Consider the following 16,232-nt stretch of genomic DNA (forward strand, 5'->3'; position numbering starts at 1 on the left):
CACCTCCCACTGTAAAAACCCCCAATGGTTCTAAGACAAGGCACTGTGTGTGTGTGTGTGTGTGTGTGTGTGTGTGTGTGTGTGTGTGTGTGTGTGTGTGTGTGTGCGTGCATGCACCTGTATGCATGTGCAAGTATGTGTGAGTGTGTGTGTGTCATGGGGGTACGTTTGTGTGACCTCCTGCTCACCAGAAGGATCATAAAAGCAGGAAGCTTACAACACAAGAAACAGATCCTTCAGACAGAATGTATCTGCAATAAAACCCACGTCAGCCTCCCCCAGCACCAAATTGGCTGGAGAGGTGGTCAGGATCAAAGGAATGGCTTTGATCCTACTGCTTGAACTAAGACTTTACAAATTTAAGAAACACAATGACAACATTCAACAATTTGACTTAACAACAGCATTAGCATTGTTGGCCTTTATTGAAGATATTTCATCTGCAACCCGTAATAATAAATACACAATTGGGGTATTAGTTGATTTTAAAAAAGCTTTTGATACATTTCAAAATCCCATTTTGATTTCTAAATTGCAGGGTTTATTAAGAATCTTTTCTTCTTCCTGCTCCTTTTCACGCATGGTTGTTGCGAGTTATAGTGAGAAAAACTATGGTTTGTGTCTATGAAAGGACAAAACTGTTGAAACTGTTGAACCAAGTGTGAAATAAATACATTAAATGAAAAAGCTTTCTAAAATAACAGACCTAGACACAGGAGAGATATTGTTCTTCACATTACAATGAAGAATGAAAATTTTTTAATTCTTCATTCGATGAAATTGGGACAACAGGTGGAGCAGGAATGACAGTATCACTAATGGTGCCAAATAACACCCAGAAAAAGGGGAAACAGGACATACGATCCTGCACAAATGTTGGTCTTTAACAAAGGTGAAACACTCAAGTTGTATGATATAAACATGACAAAAACAGCACAGAAACAGGAGGAGGATTTCTCCATTTAATGTCTGTCTTATCATTAGTGATTTATACAGGATGAGAGCTCATTAACCCTAAACTTCAGTACAGCAAGTCTGTTTCCTCACCACAGCTCACAGGCTAGATGTTTGGTGAAGCGTCTCACCAGTGTTTCCTAAAACATTTAACTATGTTTGGCTTCACACCGACAAACATATTATGTTTTACAGCAGTAGTAATAATTCGGGTTTGGTTCCATACGTATTGTTATAATCCATTGGTTTATGCAAGCATGGATTTTCAAGTAAAGCCAAAAAGGAGGCAAATGTTGGCGAAAGTTAGCAGTTGCATTTTAGTAATCGTCATGAATGTGAGAAAAAGCAGCGAGGTGTCCTATCCAGCTATATAGAAGAGCAATATAACGATGATGAAGGTCACAGTTTGAATCAGTCATATTTCATTAAATACAGTGATGTACTGACAGATCCAGGATCAGTCCAAATCATCAGCAGTTTGATCCATGTATGGATTGAAATGTATTTGTGAAAATGTTGGACTGTTCCTTTATCAGTGTCTAAGAGTATGTGTATGAGAGCCATGTAATGTCCATGTGTGCATGCTGACTGTGCTGCTCTGACCCCCCTCCTCCTTTCAGGGTGGAGCCTGCTGGAGTCCGATGGTTGACACCAGGTCTGAGGAAGTGTAAGTGTGTTTTTAATGGGATTCATGAAAACAAAGCAGCACACATTCAACCATCTTCATCATGTCAGGAGTCATCATCAAAGTCTCAATCAATGAACAGATCATGGATCAATAACTGCAGCTGGATTGTGTTTGTTCTCTCCATCAGATTCCTGTCAACTCACAATCGACACAAACACAGTGAACACAAAGCTCCAACTGTCTGACAACAACAGGAAGGTGACATGTGTGAAGGAGGTTCAGTCATATCCTCATCATCCAGAGAGATTTGATGGGTGGCTTCAGCTGCTGTGTGGAAATGGTCTGACTGGTCGCTGTTACTGGGAGGTCGAGTGGAGAGGAAGAGTTGATATATCAGTGAGTTACAGAAGCATCAGAAGGAAGGGAAACGGTGATGACTGTTTGTTTGGATGGAATGATCAGTCCTGGAGTCTGTACTGCTATAATGATGCTCCTCAGCTTGTCAGGCACAATAACAGAGAAACATCCATCTCCTCCTCCTCCTCCTCCTCCTCTGTCTCTAACAGAGCAGCAGTGTATGTGGACTGTCCTGCTGGCACTCTGTCCTTCTACAGAGTCTCCTCTGACACTCTGATCCACCTCCACACCCTCAACACCACATTCACTCAAACTCTTTATCCTGGATTTATGTTCTGGTCTTGTGGTTCCTCAGTGTCCCTGTGCTGAGTGGAGTGTAAAGAGTGTCTCCTGTTACAGAAACACTCTGACTGTTGAACAGATAGTTCAGTCTGTACATGTCTGTCTCTTTCACTCACAAACACGTTTTCAGATTCATGGATTCAATCAGTTGATGTTTGAAACTCTTCTAAATGATTCCTTGTAAACTTCTTCCTCTTCAGTCCTTTAAAGATGGAAGCTCCCATTATTCCAGGATCCACATGTTGTTTCTGTCTTTTTCCACTCAAAGCTTCACAGTGAATCTCAGTATGTTGTGTTTCTCTGAAGCTCAGTTCACAACCAGCTCCTCTGCATTTTCAACAAGTCTGAGCTCATTAAAATGAATCCAAATGTTTGATTTCTCTTTTTTAATGGGATGTTTCCAAACTCTCCAAATGCTCTTACTGTTTCACTCATTGTCGAAAGCTCATCATTTGAAAATGAAGCTATCACAACCAAACACAGCTTTCAGCTCTTATTTTGAAACTGGCTTATTTAGAGAGCTGTGATGTGAGCGTGCCTGGCTCTGAGGCACTTGGGTCAGCCTCTGTTGTTTAGAAGTGTTACAGACTGTGAATGACACAGACCTGTCAGTTTCCATGTTTGTCTGTAACACAGCTCAGGGGCTCCATGCTGAACCAGAGGCGGAGCCAGACATTTGAAACACCCGGGGCTTAGCCCAAAGAGTAGTATGCATGTGGGATTTTTTTTTTTTTTTTCTTGGGGGGGGGGGTAGAAATGACTGAAAGATTAATAGGCTCTGTTCAAAAAAGAATGACTTCATATAGGGAAATATATATATCACATCTGCAGGACACCTTAAACTAGTTTTTTAATTAAGCAGCAAGGCAGAACAAGGTCAGGGCTGTATCAAGATACGAGGACTAAACCCCAATTCAACCAGACCCAGAACTGATCCGGAATTAAAACAGGACTACAACAGTTCAAAATCAGGACTACTGAGGACTTAACCAAGACAGAACCAGAATCAGAACTAGATGATAGCAGCACTAAAATCATCATAGACCTGCACTACACTTATTTAATTCTACCAAAGTACAATATTTAGATTGAGAAAAGTTTATATAATTGTTTAGCCTTGTTGTGCAAACAAGCCTGCAGAACTTAATAAATATAGAATTTGAAAAATAACAAACCTAAAAAGAAACACTAGGTACGAGATACATGAGGACCTGTGATATGGTGATACTTTTGGCAAACGACCATTTGACTAACATGTGTGTCTCACCTGCTCTTGTTCATCTCTGTTCTGTCCTCATTCTTGTGGAGCAGGGAAATTATTTTACTGCTATTGTTAAATAATTGTCATCATTACCATTGCATTAATAATGTAATCTGTAGTTTATATTGTATTCAGAGGTTTAAACAGTGTGTGTCTTTCAGAAAGATTAAGTTGCAGGCTGACAGGAAGTCGCAGAGAGTTTGCAGAAGTGAAAGCAGAAAGTTATTTTAAGCAGCAGGCTAAGACGAGGCTATTTGAATTACTAGGTTATTCAAATTGATCATTGCTTTAACAAAGTAACAGATAGCTTTAAGAAGGCCTTAAGATGCTTATGCATACAATTATTATATTAACCTTGTATTCCAGATGCAGTTATAACTATTTTATACACAATGCATATCTGTGCTTATTTGAGTTGATGTTCAGGTTTATTAAAGGTCTTAAGCTTCACTAGTGTGTCTAGATGATCCATGCTGAGGGAAAACTAGAACATAGAAGGATAACTGCAATACATGCTTACAAAACACTTATATCAGGTTATTTTTAATATCTTTTATATGCTTCATATTCTTGTATTAAGCTTTAGTAGAGGTTCTTGATTAAAACATTTATTTTAAGTAGATGATATATCTATAGTTTCAGTTCGATTATTACATATACGAGAGTGGCTTCTGTCTCTCTGTCTGGTTAGAGGTCAGGAGCTAGTCGGCGAGGTGAAACAGGGTGCAATTGTGGTTAGCACACAGACACACACACACTCAGTTAGAGAGAATCATTTAGAGGGGAAAGTTTAATTATGTTTTGCTGGGGTTGCAAAAAGCAGTTTGTCGCAGAACTGCTGCTGAGGTGTCAAGATGACAAGCGAGCATCCGGCAGTGACAGGATGCACCTGTTATGAAGATGGAAGACGATGTTCTTTTGAACTGTGTTAAAAGTCATTGTGGTTTTGATTTGACGTATGTATAAAATGTATCTGTGACGCATGAAGGGGCGTCAGTAAATTCAAACCCTGATGCTATAAAAATCTGTGTATGCTTTGAGTAAGTCGAAGACCAATTCCTGTTCTTCCCACACGTGTGTATTCATTAAAATCATTGTTTGACCAAGAGCTTCTGGACCATGGTGGTTTGTACTCTCCTTCCTCAATTTTGAACCTTAACATTTTGGGGGCTTCGTCCGGTAATTGAGGAGGGAGAATTGGAGGTGTAGATGGAGAAATTCGGTGGTCTCTGAGGTGGTCTGACGGGCAGACATGAATTCCAGTGGTCGAAGTGAGTGGGCATAAGCCGGCTTATCCAAAGGTAAGGCACTACCTGTTGAATTATTTCCAAAGGGTGCCAAATTGGATATGATAAAATTTAAGTCTACTCACTGAAATTACTGGTGGATGTCTGTTTTGATTTTGATGAAAAATCTCATGAGTTGAAGCAGTTAGAGTCTGCTAAGAAGAAGTTAAAGCAGTTAGAGTCTGCTAAGAAGAAATGAAAGCAGTTAGAGTCTGCTAAGAAATACTGGGTTGAAGTCCCAAAGAAATTGAGTTAGAGTCTCAAGTAGTTTGGTAGGGAATTTGGTCATTTTGTGGGTTAAAGTCCCGGTTGGTCATTAGGTCAGACCTTTGTTGGTCATTTTGTGGGTTAGAGTCCCCATTGTCCATCAGGGTCGATCTGCCTCAGTCATACACTTGTTTTGGGTGTTGATTGTTGTTTCAAAGTATTATAAATTATTCTAGGACGGCAGTTAGAGTCTGCTAGGAAGCGCAGTGCTCAGAGGTAACGCTTGCCAATGCCAAGGACGCTTAGGCATTGTCCTCGAAGAGGGATAGTCAGTTGGTCACTGTGGAGTTTGGGGCACTCCAGAATCACTAGGAGTTAGTCTCCTTACCGTTTGGAACGGTAGTCTGCGCTTTTTTGGCCAGCAGAAGTTGGACTTCGGGCGTGTAACTTTAACTTAAAACTTCGGGGAAAGCCTTGGCTGTGTAATGCCAAAAATAGAGCTTCAGGCAAAGTTTGGGTTGGTTGACGCTTTTAAATTGAGTTAGGGATTTTAGAGATGAGGCCAGAAACAGTTAGAGTCTGATACTGGTTAATTGGTCGCAAAAAACTCAGGGAGTTTATCGGTTGGACCGTTATGTTAAATTTGTCAAAATTCGGTAGGTGTTAAAAGGCCTAAAATCTGTGCAGTTGTAAATATAAGACGTCTTTGTAAAAAAAAAAAAAAAAGAGGAGGCTGTGTGTCGAGTCAGCAATGCACTGACTGCTTGCTGCTATTTTAGACGGTGTGTGTGTGAGTGAAAATGCAAATTAGTAAGCAGTGAACTGTTTAAACCACAGTTGGTTTTACAAATACTGCTGCAAACATTGTTGAGTGTGTGTTTAAGATGCCATTTATGTTTATTAGAGGGTTATAAATAAAGTATTGAGTTGCCATAGTGGATGTATAGTAATTGACTGAAGTTGGATGTAGATATATAAATATAGTGAGGGCACTGTATATACTTAAGACTAACATATTACTTCTCTCCAGCAGTAGTTGCTGGTGTGTTTTATTTTTTCAATTTCTTGTGTGTGCGGTGAGAATTAATGGAGGTTTCAATTTTTTGTTTGTTTGTTTTTTACTTGCTCTTTTTGATTATGACAAGCATGTCTAAAATACTCTTAGGAAAGTGTGTTTTGAGTTATATTCCTCAACTCTGGTCACAGTTTAAGTGTGTGAATGCGATGACTAGAAGGTTTTGAATGATGAATAAAGGTGTGAGAGGTATTTCTTTGGTGATGTAAAGTAGGATGTTTTAAAGTTTGAAAGTGTTTTTAATTTAAGAGATGCATGAGTGATGTTATAAGAGTTTGAGTTTCTTTTTTTTTTTCAGTTTAAAAACACATAAGTACATACACTTGGTACACCCGTTTACTCTTTGACTTTATTAAAACAGACGGTGTATTTGAGTTTGAATTTCAGTAATTGTATGTTGATATGGTAATTTAGTTTATGTTAGGTGAAGGAGATGTCCATCTCCGCGTCTGGTACTGAGTGAAAGTGAGCACGCTGAAGGCTGTGATGGGAATGCTGACAAATGCAAAGAGTTTAGTTTATTTAAAAGGCAGTGTGTGTGAGAGGATTATGAAATCATTGTGTGAATGATGCTACATTTTAGATCAAAAGTTAGTAGAATTACAGAGGGTTTGTAGATTGTAAATACAAAATAAGTTTGATTAGCCTGCAGAAACAGAAAAGCAGCTTGAGCTGCTCTGAGAAGCTGCGTGCTGTGTGTGTGTGACAGGAAGTTACATGCCCATAAAAGGAAGTGATGGTGACGAGTGAGCACCCAGAGAGAGAAACAGATGAGTTAAACTCTAGGCAGATTAAGTATGGAGGTTTTGAAAAAAGAAATGAAAAGGATATTAATCGTATGTTTTAGTGTGTCAACACAGATTACAGATAAATAAAGGTGGACTTCTCTCAACCTGGAATTTTGAGTACGGCGCCAAAACCAGTAGAGTAGCATAATTGGGAGAAAACAGGCCAGATTTTGGCTTAAAAATTTTACAGCTTGACCTCGCACTTGTCCCCATCCTGAGAAGCAGCTCAAAGGACAGTTAATCTCCTGATGAAGACCGACAGAACATCGTGGACTTCAAGAATTAATAGCAGGCAAAAGTCAGTGCTACTGAACCTTTGACACTGTCGACTGCACTCAAAAAAATGAATGAGGTGGATTGTTCAGTGTATATTAATTATTTAGTTTCATTTTACTTAAAATATATGTTTTTGTTAAGTTAACATATGTTTTTCTAATCAAGTCTACGTAATTGTGTCTATTATTCAACGTACATAATACTAATGTGTTACTTGATGGCATAACATTTAAGTTAAGTCAATTAGGATCGATATACCTTGTATATCCACAAGGTGGCAGTAATGCAAAAACAGTTGTAATGAAACCGCGCAGAACAAGAAGGTTTCACGGCTTGTGCCTGCTCATGCGCAAGACTTCAAATTTAACTGAAAAAGGCTGTTTTGGCGCCAAGCTGCTGTTTCTTTGAGAGGTAAGACCACTTTTTTCTTTGACTATGTTGTGTAGTATCTATATGTCCAGCATGGTTATATTTTGCGTTTGTCTTACAAGACATGTTATATCGTTTGCGTGTGCTTGTTTTACATTAGTTTTACTGGGTCCTGGACATGCTTATTTTGTGGACTGTGTAAGAAACATTTTTATTGTTTTTTGTTTTATTAAGGGATTAGCTACAGGGGTTCATGGGGTTATTCTTTCAAGGGGTTATTTTTCCATTTGCTTTCTTGGGATTCCTTTTCTGTAATCCGAGAGTCGGAAATATCGAATAGGATAGCAAGGATAGCATAAAGTGACATTTAAAATCCAAAAAGTCAAGGGCGAAAGCCACTGTGACACCATTGTTCTGCTCTATCAGTAATCTGTATTATGTAAAAATGGTCTGTAAATACAGCATGTTTCCTAGCGGAGTTATACATATCAATGTAGTTATAAATTACAGTTTGTGAAAGTACACACTTAATTTTTTTAATAAAATTATTCAAGACATGAGTGGACAGACAATGGAGGTCGACAGACCTGGTGATAATTGCTTCTATAGAAAGTTAGCACATGGCAGTGTCAATCTCTTGCTTTTCTTCTGAGTAGTATTTTATTTAGTTGTAATTCAAACAATAATTTGCTTCTTGAAATTAAGGAATTAATTATTTTTTTTCTTTATAAATCTCAGATCCTGCCTTTACCTGCTCCCTCCTATACTGATGTGGTGTATGTGGTATTGCTGAGCTTGTATGTGGTATGTGAACTGTTATACTTTTAAAAACAAAACTGTTTTATAAGTTAAGTTTTCTTTTGTGACCCATCCCATGCCCCTGTTATTTCTTCTCCACATCTGAACCATGGTTGCAGTTCAAGGGCCTGAGGCATGAAATTCTTTTCAGATCAGCTGTGATCAATATTTTTTGGAACTTGATAAATAACAATAAAAGCTGTAATGGCTCCATTAGCATTTTGTGTAAATGTTTGTGTTAAAATTATAGCTTTAATGAGGTCTTACTACATTAGTTTTAGTTTGTATATGTGTACATATAGTATGTATATTTACAGTACAGTATGTTGTGTTTGTTGACATATTTTCAGGTGGAAGCAGAATATGTGAGGATTACTACTGCATGTTCCAAGGCTTTTTACACAACTTGACCAATACACTGACCAGCTCATAAAAGTCTTCAAGAAAAAAGGAGGCGTTGCAGGGAAGAAAATTAGACAAACTTTGGCCCCAGCCACACAGGTGCGTTATTCTGTTGGTAGCAAAATATTATGGCTAATAAGATCATTTTCAAATTTAAACAGCTAGTGTATGGTAGCTGCACAGTGCACTTACATTTATATTAAGCAAGACAAAGTTTGGTACTCAAAACGTTGGAAAATTTAAATTACCTAAACATATGTAAAATCTGATCCCTTGATTTAGGTTAAACCAGAAGTGAATGTTTTTATGTTATGTTTTGAATGCAAAAAAGATGATGTATTAGTTTGTCTGGACATATATAATGTGGTGGAAACCCTGCCCAACAGGTTAACTATTCATGTCCATGTGATGATTAGTTGGTCTTGTGTACATGTCTATCTGTGCAGTGGATATGTCATTCATTTTGCGTATAATGTGAGTTTCTGTCATCCTAAAGTATATCTGTTTTCTCTTCCTGTATATCTGCCACTCTCTACAGAAGGAAACCATTGAAAAGGGGAGGGAGTGTGTCCTCAGGGCACTACCTTTTTACCTGAATGAAGACCCAAGCATCCTCTTCAAAGAATAATTGGTTGGTAATTTTAGTTTAGTTTTTTATCTGTATTAAACCAAATTTTGAATAACTAATGTTGTTGCATGTTGTAATGTTGTTGTTGTTGTAATTTGCATGGAACCTGTTTAAATGTTTTGGGAAATCTTCTTGTATACCCAAACTATTTATATTTATCGTTGAATCTGTAGTCTAAAATAGTGGCACACTGGGGTGCATGTTCCTAATATTGTGTTTACGTCATTAAAGGGTAGCTTTGGCCCTTTTTCTTTCTTTTTTTAAAACTGGATGCCATTTTTCTATGTTTTTGTGTCTAAGCTACAGCTGTTCAGAGGGAGCTGGAACAAATTACCCTTGCTATCTTTACCATCGAAAGAGCTGATGCCAGCACTCCTCCAGCCGATGTGGGTGTAAGCGCCAGACGTCTGCTTTATATTTTTATTTACGATTGAGTTCATGTTTGTTTTATAATTCATAGATTCATTACATAAGTCATCTTTTCAGGATTAATAAATGTGAAAATATATGTGTTTACATAAAGTAATTTTAAGTCACTGTTTTGGGATTGGAACCTAAAAGGGGGTACCTCTCACTTTAATTATGTAAGTGCAATAGTAGCATGAAACCCTGTGTGAGAGGGAAGGGGAGGAGCATGGACAGAGAGGTTAGGAGTCTCACGGTTTTCTGACCGTGTGCACAGCTAGTTCTGGATAACTGCTATTTTTTGGAACTTTCATGCTTTTTAGGAAGGAGTTCATTGTTACATCTTCAGTTTGTAATAAATAAACAGTCTTCAAATCATAATGCAACTGGAAGCATTTCTTTTGGAAACCAGGAACACGCGTCAGCCATAGACTCTTCTTTTTTGAACTTGGTTTATTGGAAATTACCCTACAGTGGGTATAACCATCTAGTGTGTCCTGCATGACCTGGAAGACCTGGCCTCTGCATGTGCACTCTTAATGGGTGGGATATATGCACTGAATCTCAGTTAACCTCAAGACTGAAAGCTAAGAGACAATCAAAAGTATTGAGATTTAAAGGATTTAATTGAGAGATGATACTGCACCAGAAATGTTGAAGGGTGGTGTGTATATTAGCGTTCAAGGCATATTGTTATGAGGTGGAAATATGTTCATATTCAGTTTGTGTTACATTGTGTGCATTGTAAAGGTAATTGCAATACATACTAAAAATAAGGGTAAGTTAGGAGGTTGATCTGATATCCTCGTGTTGGTGTTGTTCCCAGATCATCATACTAAATGTTGTTCCAGGATCAACATTGCAAGTGACCAATCAGAATGTTGTGACGTCATACTTTTGCGACTTCGGGAAAAACCGGCGTAAAACAAAAAACTGTACTTAAGCTGCGTGAAACCGCCTCTGTCCGCCGATCAACTGACCCTAACCCTAACCGTAACCCTTTAATAAACAGTAAGCAGAATTGATATTGTCCTTGCAACATTGGAATTTCATAAATGCACGAATGGCTTGGAATAGAATAACGTCACAACAATGTGATTGGTCACTTGCAATGTTGAACCTGGAACAACATTTTCATGATGGTCTGGGAACAACACCAACACGAGGATATCAGATCATCCAAGTTGGGAATGCAGGATGAATGTATATTTTGTGGACTTTTAAAGACGAACAATTGTTTCCATGTTAAAATGTTTCCATCTGAAGTTTTTTGCCCAAACACTGGTAAAATAAACGTTGACAGTGGCGAGTGTTAAATGGTTACTGCTGTGCTGTTGCAAAAAAACTGAACGCTGACAAGCTGTTTTATTGTTAGACCATAATGTTGGCATGTTTTGTTAAAGTTTTATTTGGGATGGTGACGTAATTTTCTTTGATTGCTAATATCAGTGGACTATTTATTATTATTATTATTATTATTATTATTATTATTATTATTGTTGTTGTTGTTGTTACTTTTTTTTTTTTTTAATTGTGGCTGTTGAGGTGGACACTTCACTTTGCATTGTTAAAGGAAAGCACTTCATTGGCATTGTGTTACTGGACTGACTCTAAGCAATCATTGCAAATAGCAACTTTGCTATCCATTTTAGACACTAAAAGAAAAAAACACTCACAGACCTTACTAGCATCACATGTGCATAACTCAAGTGTCATCTTATCAATGTGTTATGTGATCTTCAATGCGTTTTTTTTTCTTCTATTTCTGGTAGATACAGACATTTAATTTAAAGTCTTGATGTTGCATCTGTCTACATACTGTTAATTACTAACCCTAATGAGCTGTTGTGTTTTATTTTGGACTGGGTTTACACAAATGCTCACTGAATGTGTTGGCAATAAAATAAATTTAAAAAAATAAGTTGGATGTACTTAATTCATTTGTGTGGAACCTGTTGACAAAATAGATTTATGTAAAACTAATTAATAAAGCACAAGGTGGCTGAAAATATAATATTTGAATTAATCTAACTTAAATTTAACATTTTACTGCCACAAATAAGAAATGTGTTGAAGTAACTAATCTAAACTATCTAACCTGAAAATATATCATCTATGTTCATACAACATAACTTGATTTAGTTAGTCTTAAATATGTCTTGTTAATCTTAAGTAGTTTTTTTAAATTAGATGAACTAAAGATTTTTGCTTTAAACTAACATAATTCAATTTCGTGGAACCTGTTGACAAAATAATTTTAATTAAAGTCAACGTTTCATTTTTTTGAGTGTGGTGACATCAGCAGCAGCATGTAAGGAACCACGAGGTGGAAACATGTACTGTAAATTACAGGCTGGGCAGTTGAACAGTGGGATAATGAGCTGTGGAAAGCACTGGACATTGATTGTCAGATTTGCCATGCTTGGAGTAATCTTGAAAGAGACGACTGAAAGGATCAACAGAAAAGAAGAAACTACGTGATGAAACATGGACGGTGAACAGCAGGCTGGTAAGAACAGTGTGACATGACTGTTTAAAGGCACTGAATGTGATATTTTGCCAGGCTGGGACTTGATCCAAAAGGAAAATACTGAAGAGAAACAGAGAGGTGAAGCCGGACGAGTTCGACTGTGAGAATACAGGGTGTAATTGGATTGAAATGAAAGCCTGAACTCATGATGGTTTAGAGATGTCCACCGTCACAAACAGAGAGGTAAACAAAAGAAGGTAAAATGAAGAGAGAAAATAACTGACAATTACATTAATGAATAGAAAACACACATAGACAAAGTTTAAGTATGTGAAATTATTTCTGGAAAGAATCAGAAGTGAGATAGTTTTGAATTAAGAAATTAGGGAAAAGATGCATGAATTAAACCTGACTATAACATACAGAGGCAATGAAGAAAGCAGCTTACACTCACTGAACATTAACAAAATACATAGGAAAAGCAATGAAGACCTGCTTACACGTATATACATGACATAAGTTGGGATTTCTGACCAGAGAGAGGGAAACGGGTAGTTTAAGTACTTATGATAATAATGAAAATGTCTCAGTTGTGTTTCTTTAGGGGCGAAACAGACCTGGATCAATTCTCCACATGCAGCGGTCGGACGAAACCTGTAGGTTAACTTGACTGGACATGCCAAGGCAAGTTTCTGGTTGAATTGTTCACAGCGCCATGTCTCCATAAACCTGACAAGTGGGCCCTAACTTGTGGCTGAGGAGCAGGAATGCTGTTAATACGGTGGGAACTTAAAATTTGGGTTAGCAAATTTGGGAAAGAGAACTGACGGCTTAAGTGGAGAATTGTGCAGGAGTCTGACACACTGCAAAAGCAACATATGCAAATTCACACACACAAACAGAAAATGCATTAACCTTATAAAGACAAGACAAGCTCATGGAGATTAATGCATAGACACTGATTAAACCTGGCTAAGAACACAAACATATGCAATGAAGAACAGCTTGCTATTTTGTATGAATGATACAATGGTGTGAATGTTTAATAAAATACATTTGAGTTTGTAATTGAGGAATAGAAGAAGCCATATGACAAAGGGAGTGAGTTATGAAGACAAAAAGTGATTAAAGTAGTTGTAAAAAAGGGGACTTAGGAGTGCTCTGATACTGAGTGATCAAGATTAGTGATCACTGTAGAAAGAAATAAAATAATTTAATAAGGTGGTAATGTTTAAACATATGTTTCTCTTGTTACGGCAACTCATTGAGAGATGACTCAGTATGCAAATTAGCTGGAGTGAGTGGTGACGAAGAAGCTTCCTGTATGTGTGTGACTGAGGCTTTCAGAAGAGGAAGCATAGCAGAGAGAAGAGAAGTGCAGATTGGGGTAGGAAATTTATAGTTTAGTGATTATATGTTGTCGTAAGGGGGTTTTATGCTGAATTTAAGTATGTTAAAGTGCATAAAGGGGGTGATTTTTGTGTGCAAATTGTGTGGTTTTAACAAGACTTTCGGTGTATTGAGGAGGTGAAATTATGTGGTGGCAAAACTTGTGTGTTTAAGGTTGTTGAGGTTGTTGTGGTGATGGGTTGATTCTGTCAGTTAGGTTCGGGTTGTTGTTGTTTTTGTTTTTAAAAAGGGAGTTTGATTAAACATGGACATGTCTAGAATTGGGCCCATTATTTTGTAACAGTGCACTTAAAGAAAACCTGTCAGGTGATTTTGTTTTGTGTTTTGTGAGCTAATAATCAGCTCTATTTTTTTTTTTATTTCGGTTCTAAGCAGGCCTGGAACAGCGCTGACAAATTCTCGGGAAGAGCAAATATAAGGTGGGCTTTCCAGATTACAACTGGCCAAGGAGAAAGCTACCTGTGGGGACTGATCAGGTCGTGAGTCCCTGTCCAAAATTGTAGGATTGTAGCGAGTCAATCCAGTCCAAAAGCATAAAGAAATATTTTCCTATGGAAAATAAAAAATGAATGAGCTCATTTTGCTGAGGGTGGAGAATCTGATCAGTTGCGCTAATAAGCTCCACTATTAGCAAATATATGGTGTGACTGCATGTGAGTGAATGTGTGTGGCTGGATGAAGGGGGATGAATAAATGTGGACAAACAATTGGCTTTTACCAGAGAAAATTTCTGTTTTGTAGACTGGGGTAGATTATGGGATTATAGTATATTGTTGGGAGAATGCCAAATGTTAAAGGGGAGACATTTTTGATATAACTCAGTTACCATTAATTGGAGGAACACATGACTGATAATTGTTCTGTTTTAAGTTTATTTTAGGACATAGATTGGATCATGAGTGGGGAAAAACTGAGCATTTTAAGTTTTGTATAGTATTGTGACACATGAAATGTGTCAAAATAAAGGGGGAATTTAGGGTTTAATAATTTAGGATCATTTTAGGACTTTTTTGGTTCTTATTATGCGTGATTATGTTTGGGGGTTTTGATCATTTGGATATGGTAAAACTGAAACTGTTATTTTTATGTTAAGGTTAAAGGATTAAAGTGAACTGAATCCTGTTTAGAAGATACAATGCCGGTTTTTCAAAGCTGTGAATAAATCTTAGAGGGAAAATTAGTGAGGGTTGAAGGAGGAAAACAGGTTTGATTTCTTTTTCGATTTCTAGAAGAAGTGGTTATAATGTAGGCGTACACATACAGATATTACATAGATTTATTTTTAGGATAAAGGGGAGAGCTTATACGAAGAAATGATTTTTATACATATTGCATTTTGTGCCTTTAAAGGAGTTGTGGCTCAATTCGTCTCTTGTGGGTCACGAGCCTTTGGCTAGCGTTATGATTAGCCAATCTACTGTGAGGATGATATGAGTTGAATTAAAGGATTGCACGCGCTTACAGACACAGAGTCCAGAAACACACATGACAGTATTGATTCCAGGCAAAAGGCCTCAAATTCATTTAGCTTTTAATTAAACTTAAAGAAGGACCAAAGAGGAAGGAAAGCATATATTTTGGTTAAGTCTGATAAATTAGAATTAGAAGGTATTGTTACATTAAAAGGAGCAAAATGAAATGAAAAGGCTATACCAAACACAGGCTATAACATAGGAAATGTGAGGTTTTAAAATGAAGTTAGTGTTAACACACAGGAATTGTTTCAAGGCAGCATTTATCTATGATGAAATGTATACAGGAGTAATTGCTTATATGCTTAAACTTAATTGATTAAAGTGGTTGTTTTCTTTTGGAGCTTTTAGTAGAATAGGCGTTTATAATGATTTTCTTGTAAAAGGTGACTTAAGATTAGAGTAGAGGAACTTGCAGCAGCGACAATTTGTGTACAGGATGTTGATGATCAGATAAGGGAAAATAGAGCGAGCAACCGGATGTGAAACCAGCGCTTAAAGAGTTTTAAAGTGATGAGTAACGTTGAAGAATATAAATACAAGTCAATAAGTTAAGAACATAATTAGGATCATGCTTTTGATTAAAGAGTCCCAAATAGGATAAGTTAGGGAGGTGCAGGAAAAGGTGTTTTGTTTCCTTTGCAGAAGATCTCGACGACCACAAGAGAGGGACCGAGAAAACCTAAGCTTACACATGGAGTGTTCTCGAAGGGGAGCTGGTGTTTATTACTGGACCAATTAGATGACATGAGGTTGTCTGATTTGCTGAGCCAGGACACAATGTATTGCGACCTCTGGTGTTCCAGAGGTCGAGAGAGGGAATGTGGAGCAGGGAAATTATTTTACTGCTATTGTTAAATAATTGTCATCATTACCATTGCATTAATAATATAATCTGTAGTTTATATTGTATTCAGAGGTTTAAACAGTGTGTGTCTTTCAGAAAGATTAAGTTGCAGGCTGACAGGAAGTCGCAGAGAGTTTGCAGAAGTGAAAGCAGAAAGTTATTTTAAGCAGCAGGCTAAGACGAGGCTATTTGAATTACTAGGTTATTCAAATTGATCATTGCTTTAACAAAGTAACAGATAGCTTTAAGAAGGCCTT

The 16,232-nt window shown here is 37.4% G+C and overlaps 2 protein-coding genes across 5 annotated transcripts in view; one reads left to right on the forward strand and one right to left on the reverse strand.

Moving 5' to 3' along the window:
* LOC146634253 (NACHT, LRR and PYD domains-containing protein 3-like) overlaps positions 1-16,232 on the reverse strand; it is a 675,133-nt gene that overhangs the window by 335,775 nt on the left and 323,126 nt on the right. The window lies entirely within an intron of this gene.
* LOC146634263 (stonustoxin subunit alpha-like) lies at positions 581-2,308 on the forward strand. The gene is made up of 2 exons (XM_085375131.1): positions 581-599; positions 1,743-2,308. Exons 1-2 carry the CDS (start codon positions 581-583, stop codon positions 2,306-2,308), a joined length of 585 nt encoding a protein of 194 aa, XP_085231257.1.

Source organism: Diplotaxodon limnothrissa, linkage group LG3 (assembly GCF_057381915.1).
Source record: "Diplotaxodon limnothrissa isolate DT_005_m linkage group LG3, D_limnothrissa_male_GT1.1, whole genome shotgun sequence".
Lineage (NCBI taxonomy): Eukaryota > Metazoa > Chordata > Actinopteri > Cichliformes > Cichlidae > Diplotaxodon > Diplotaxodon limnothrissa.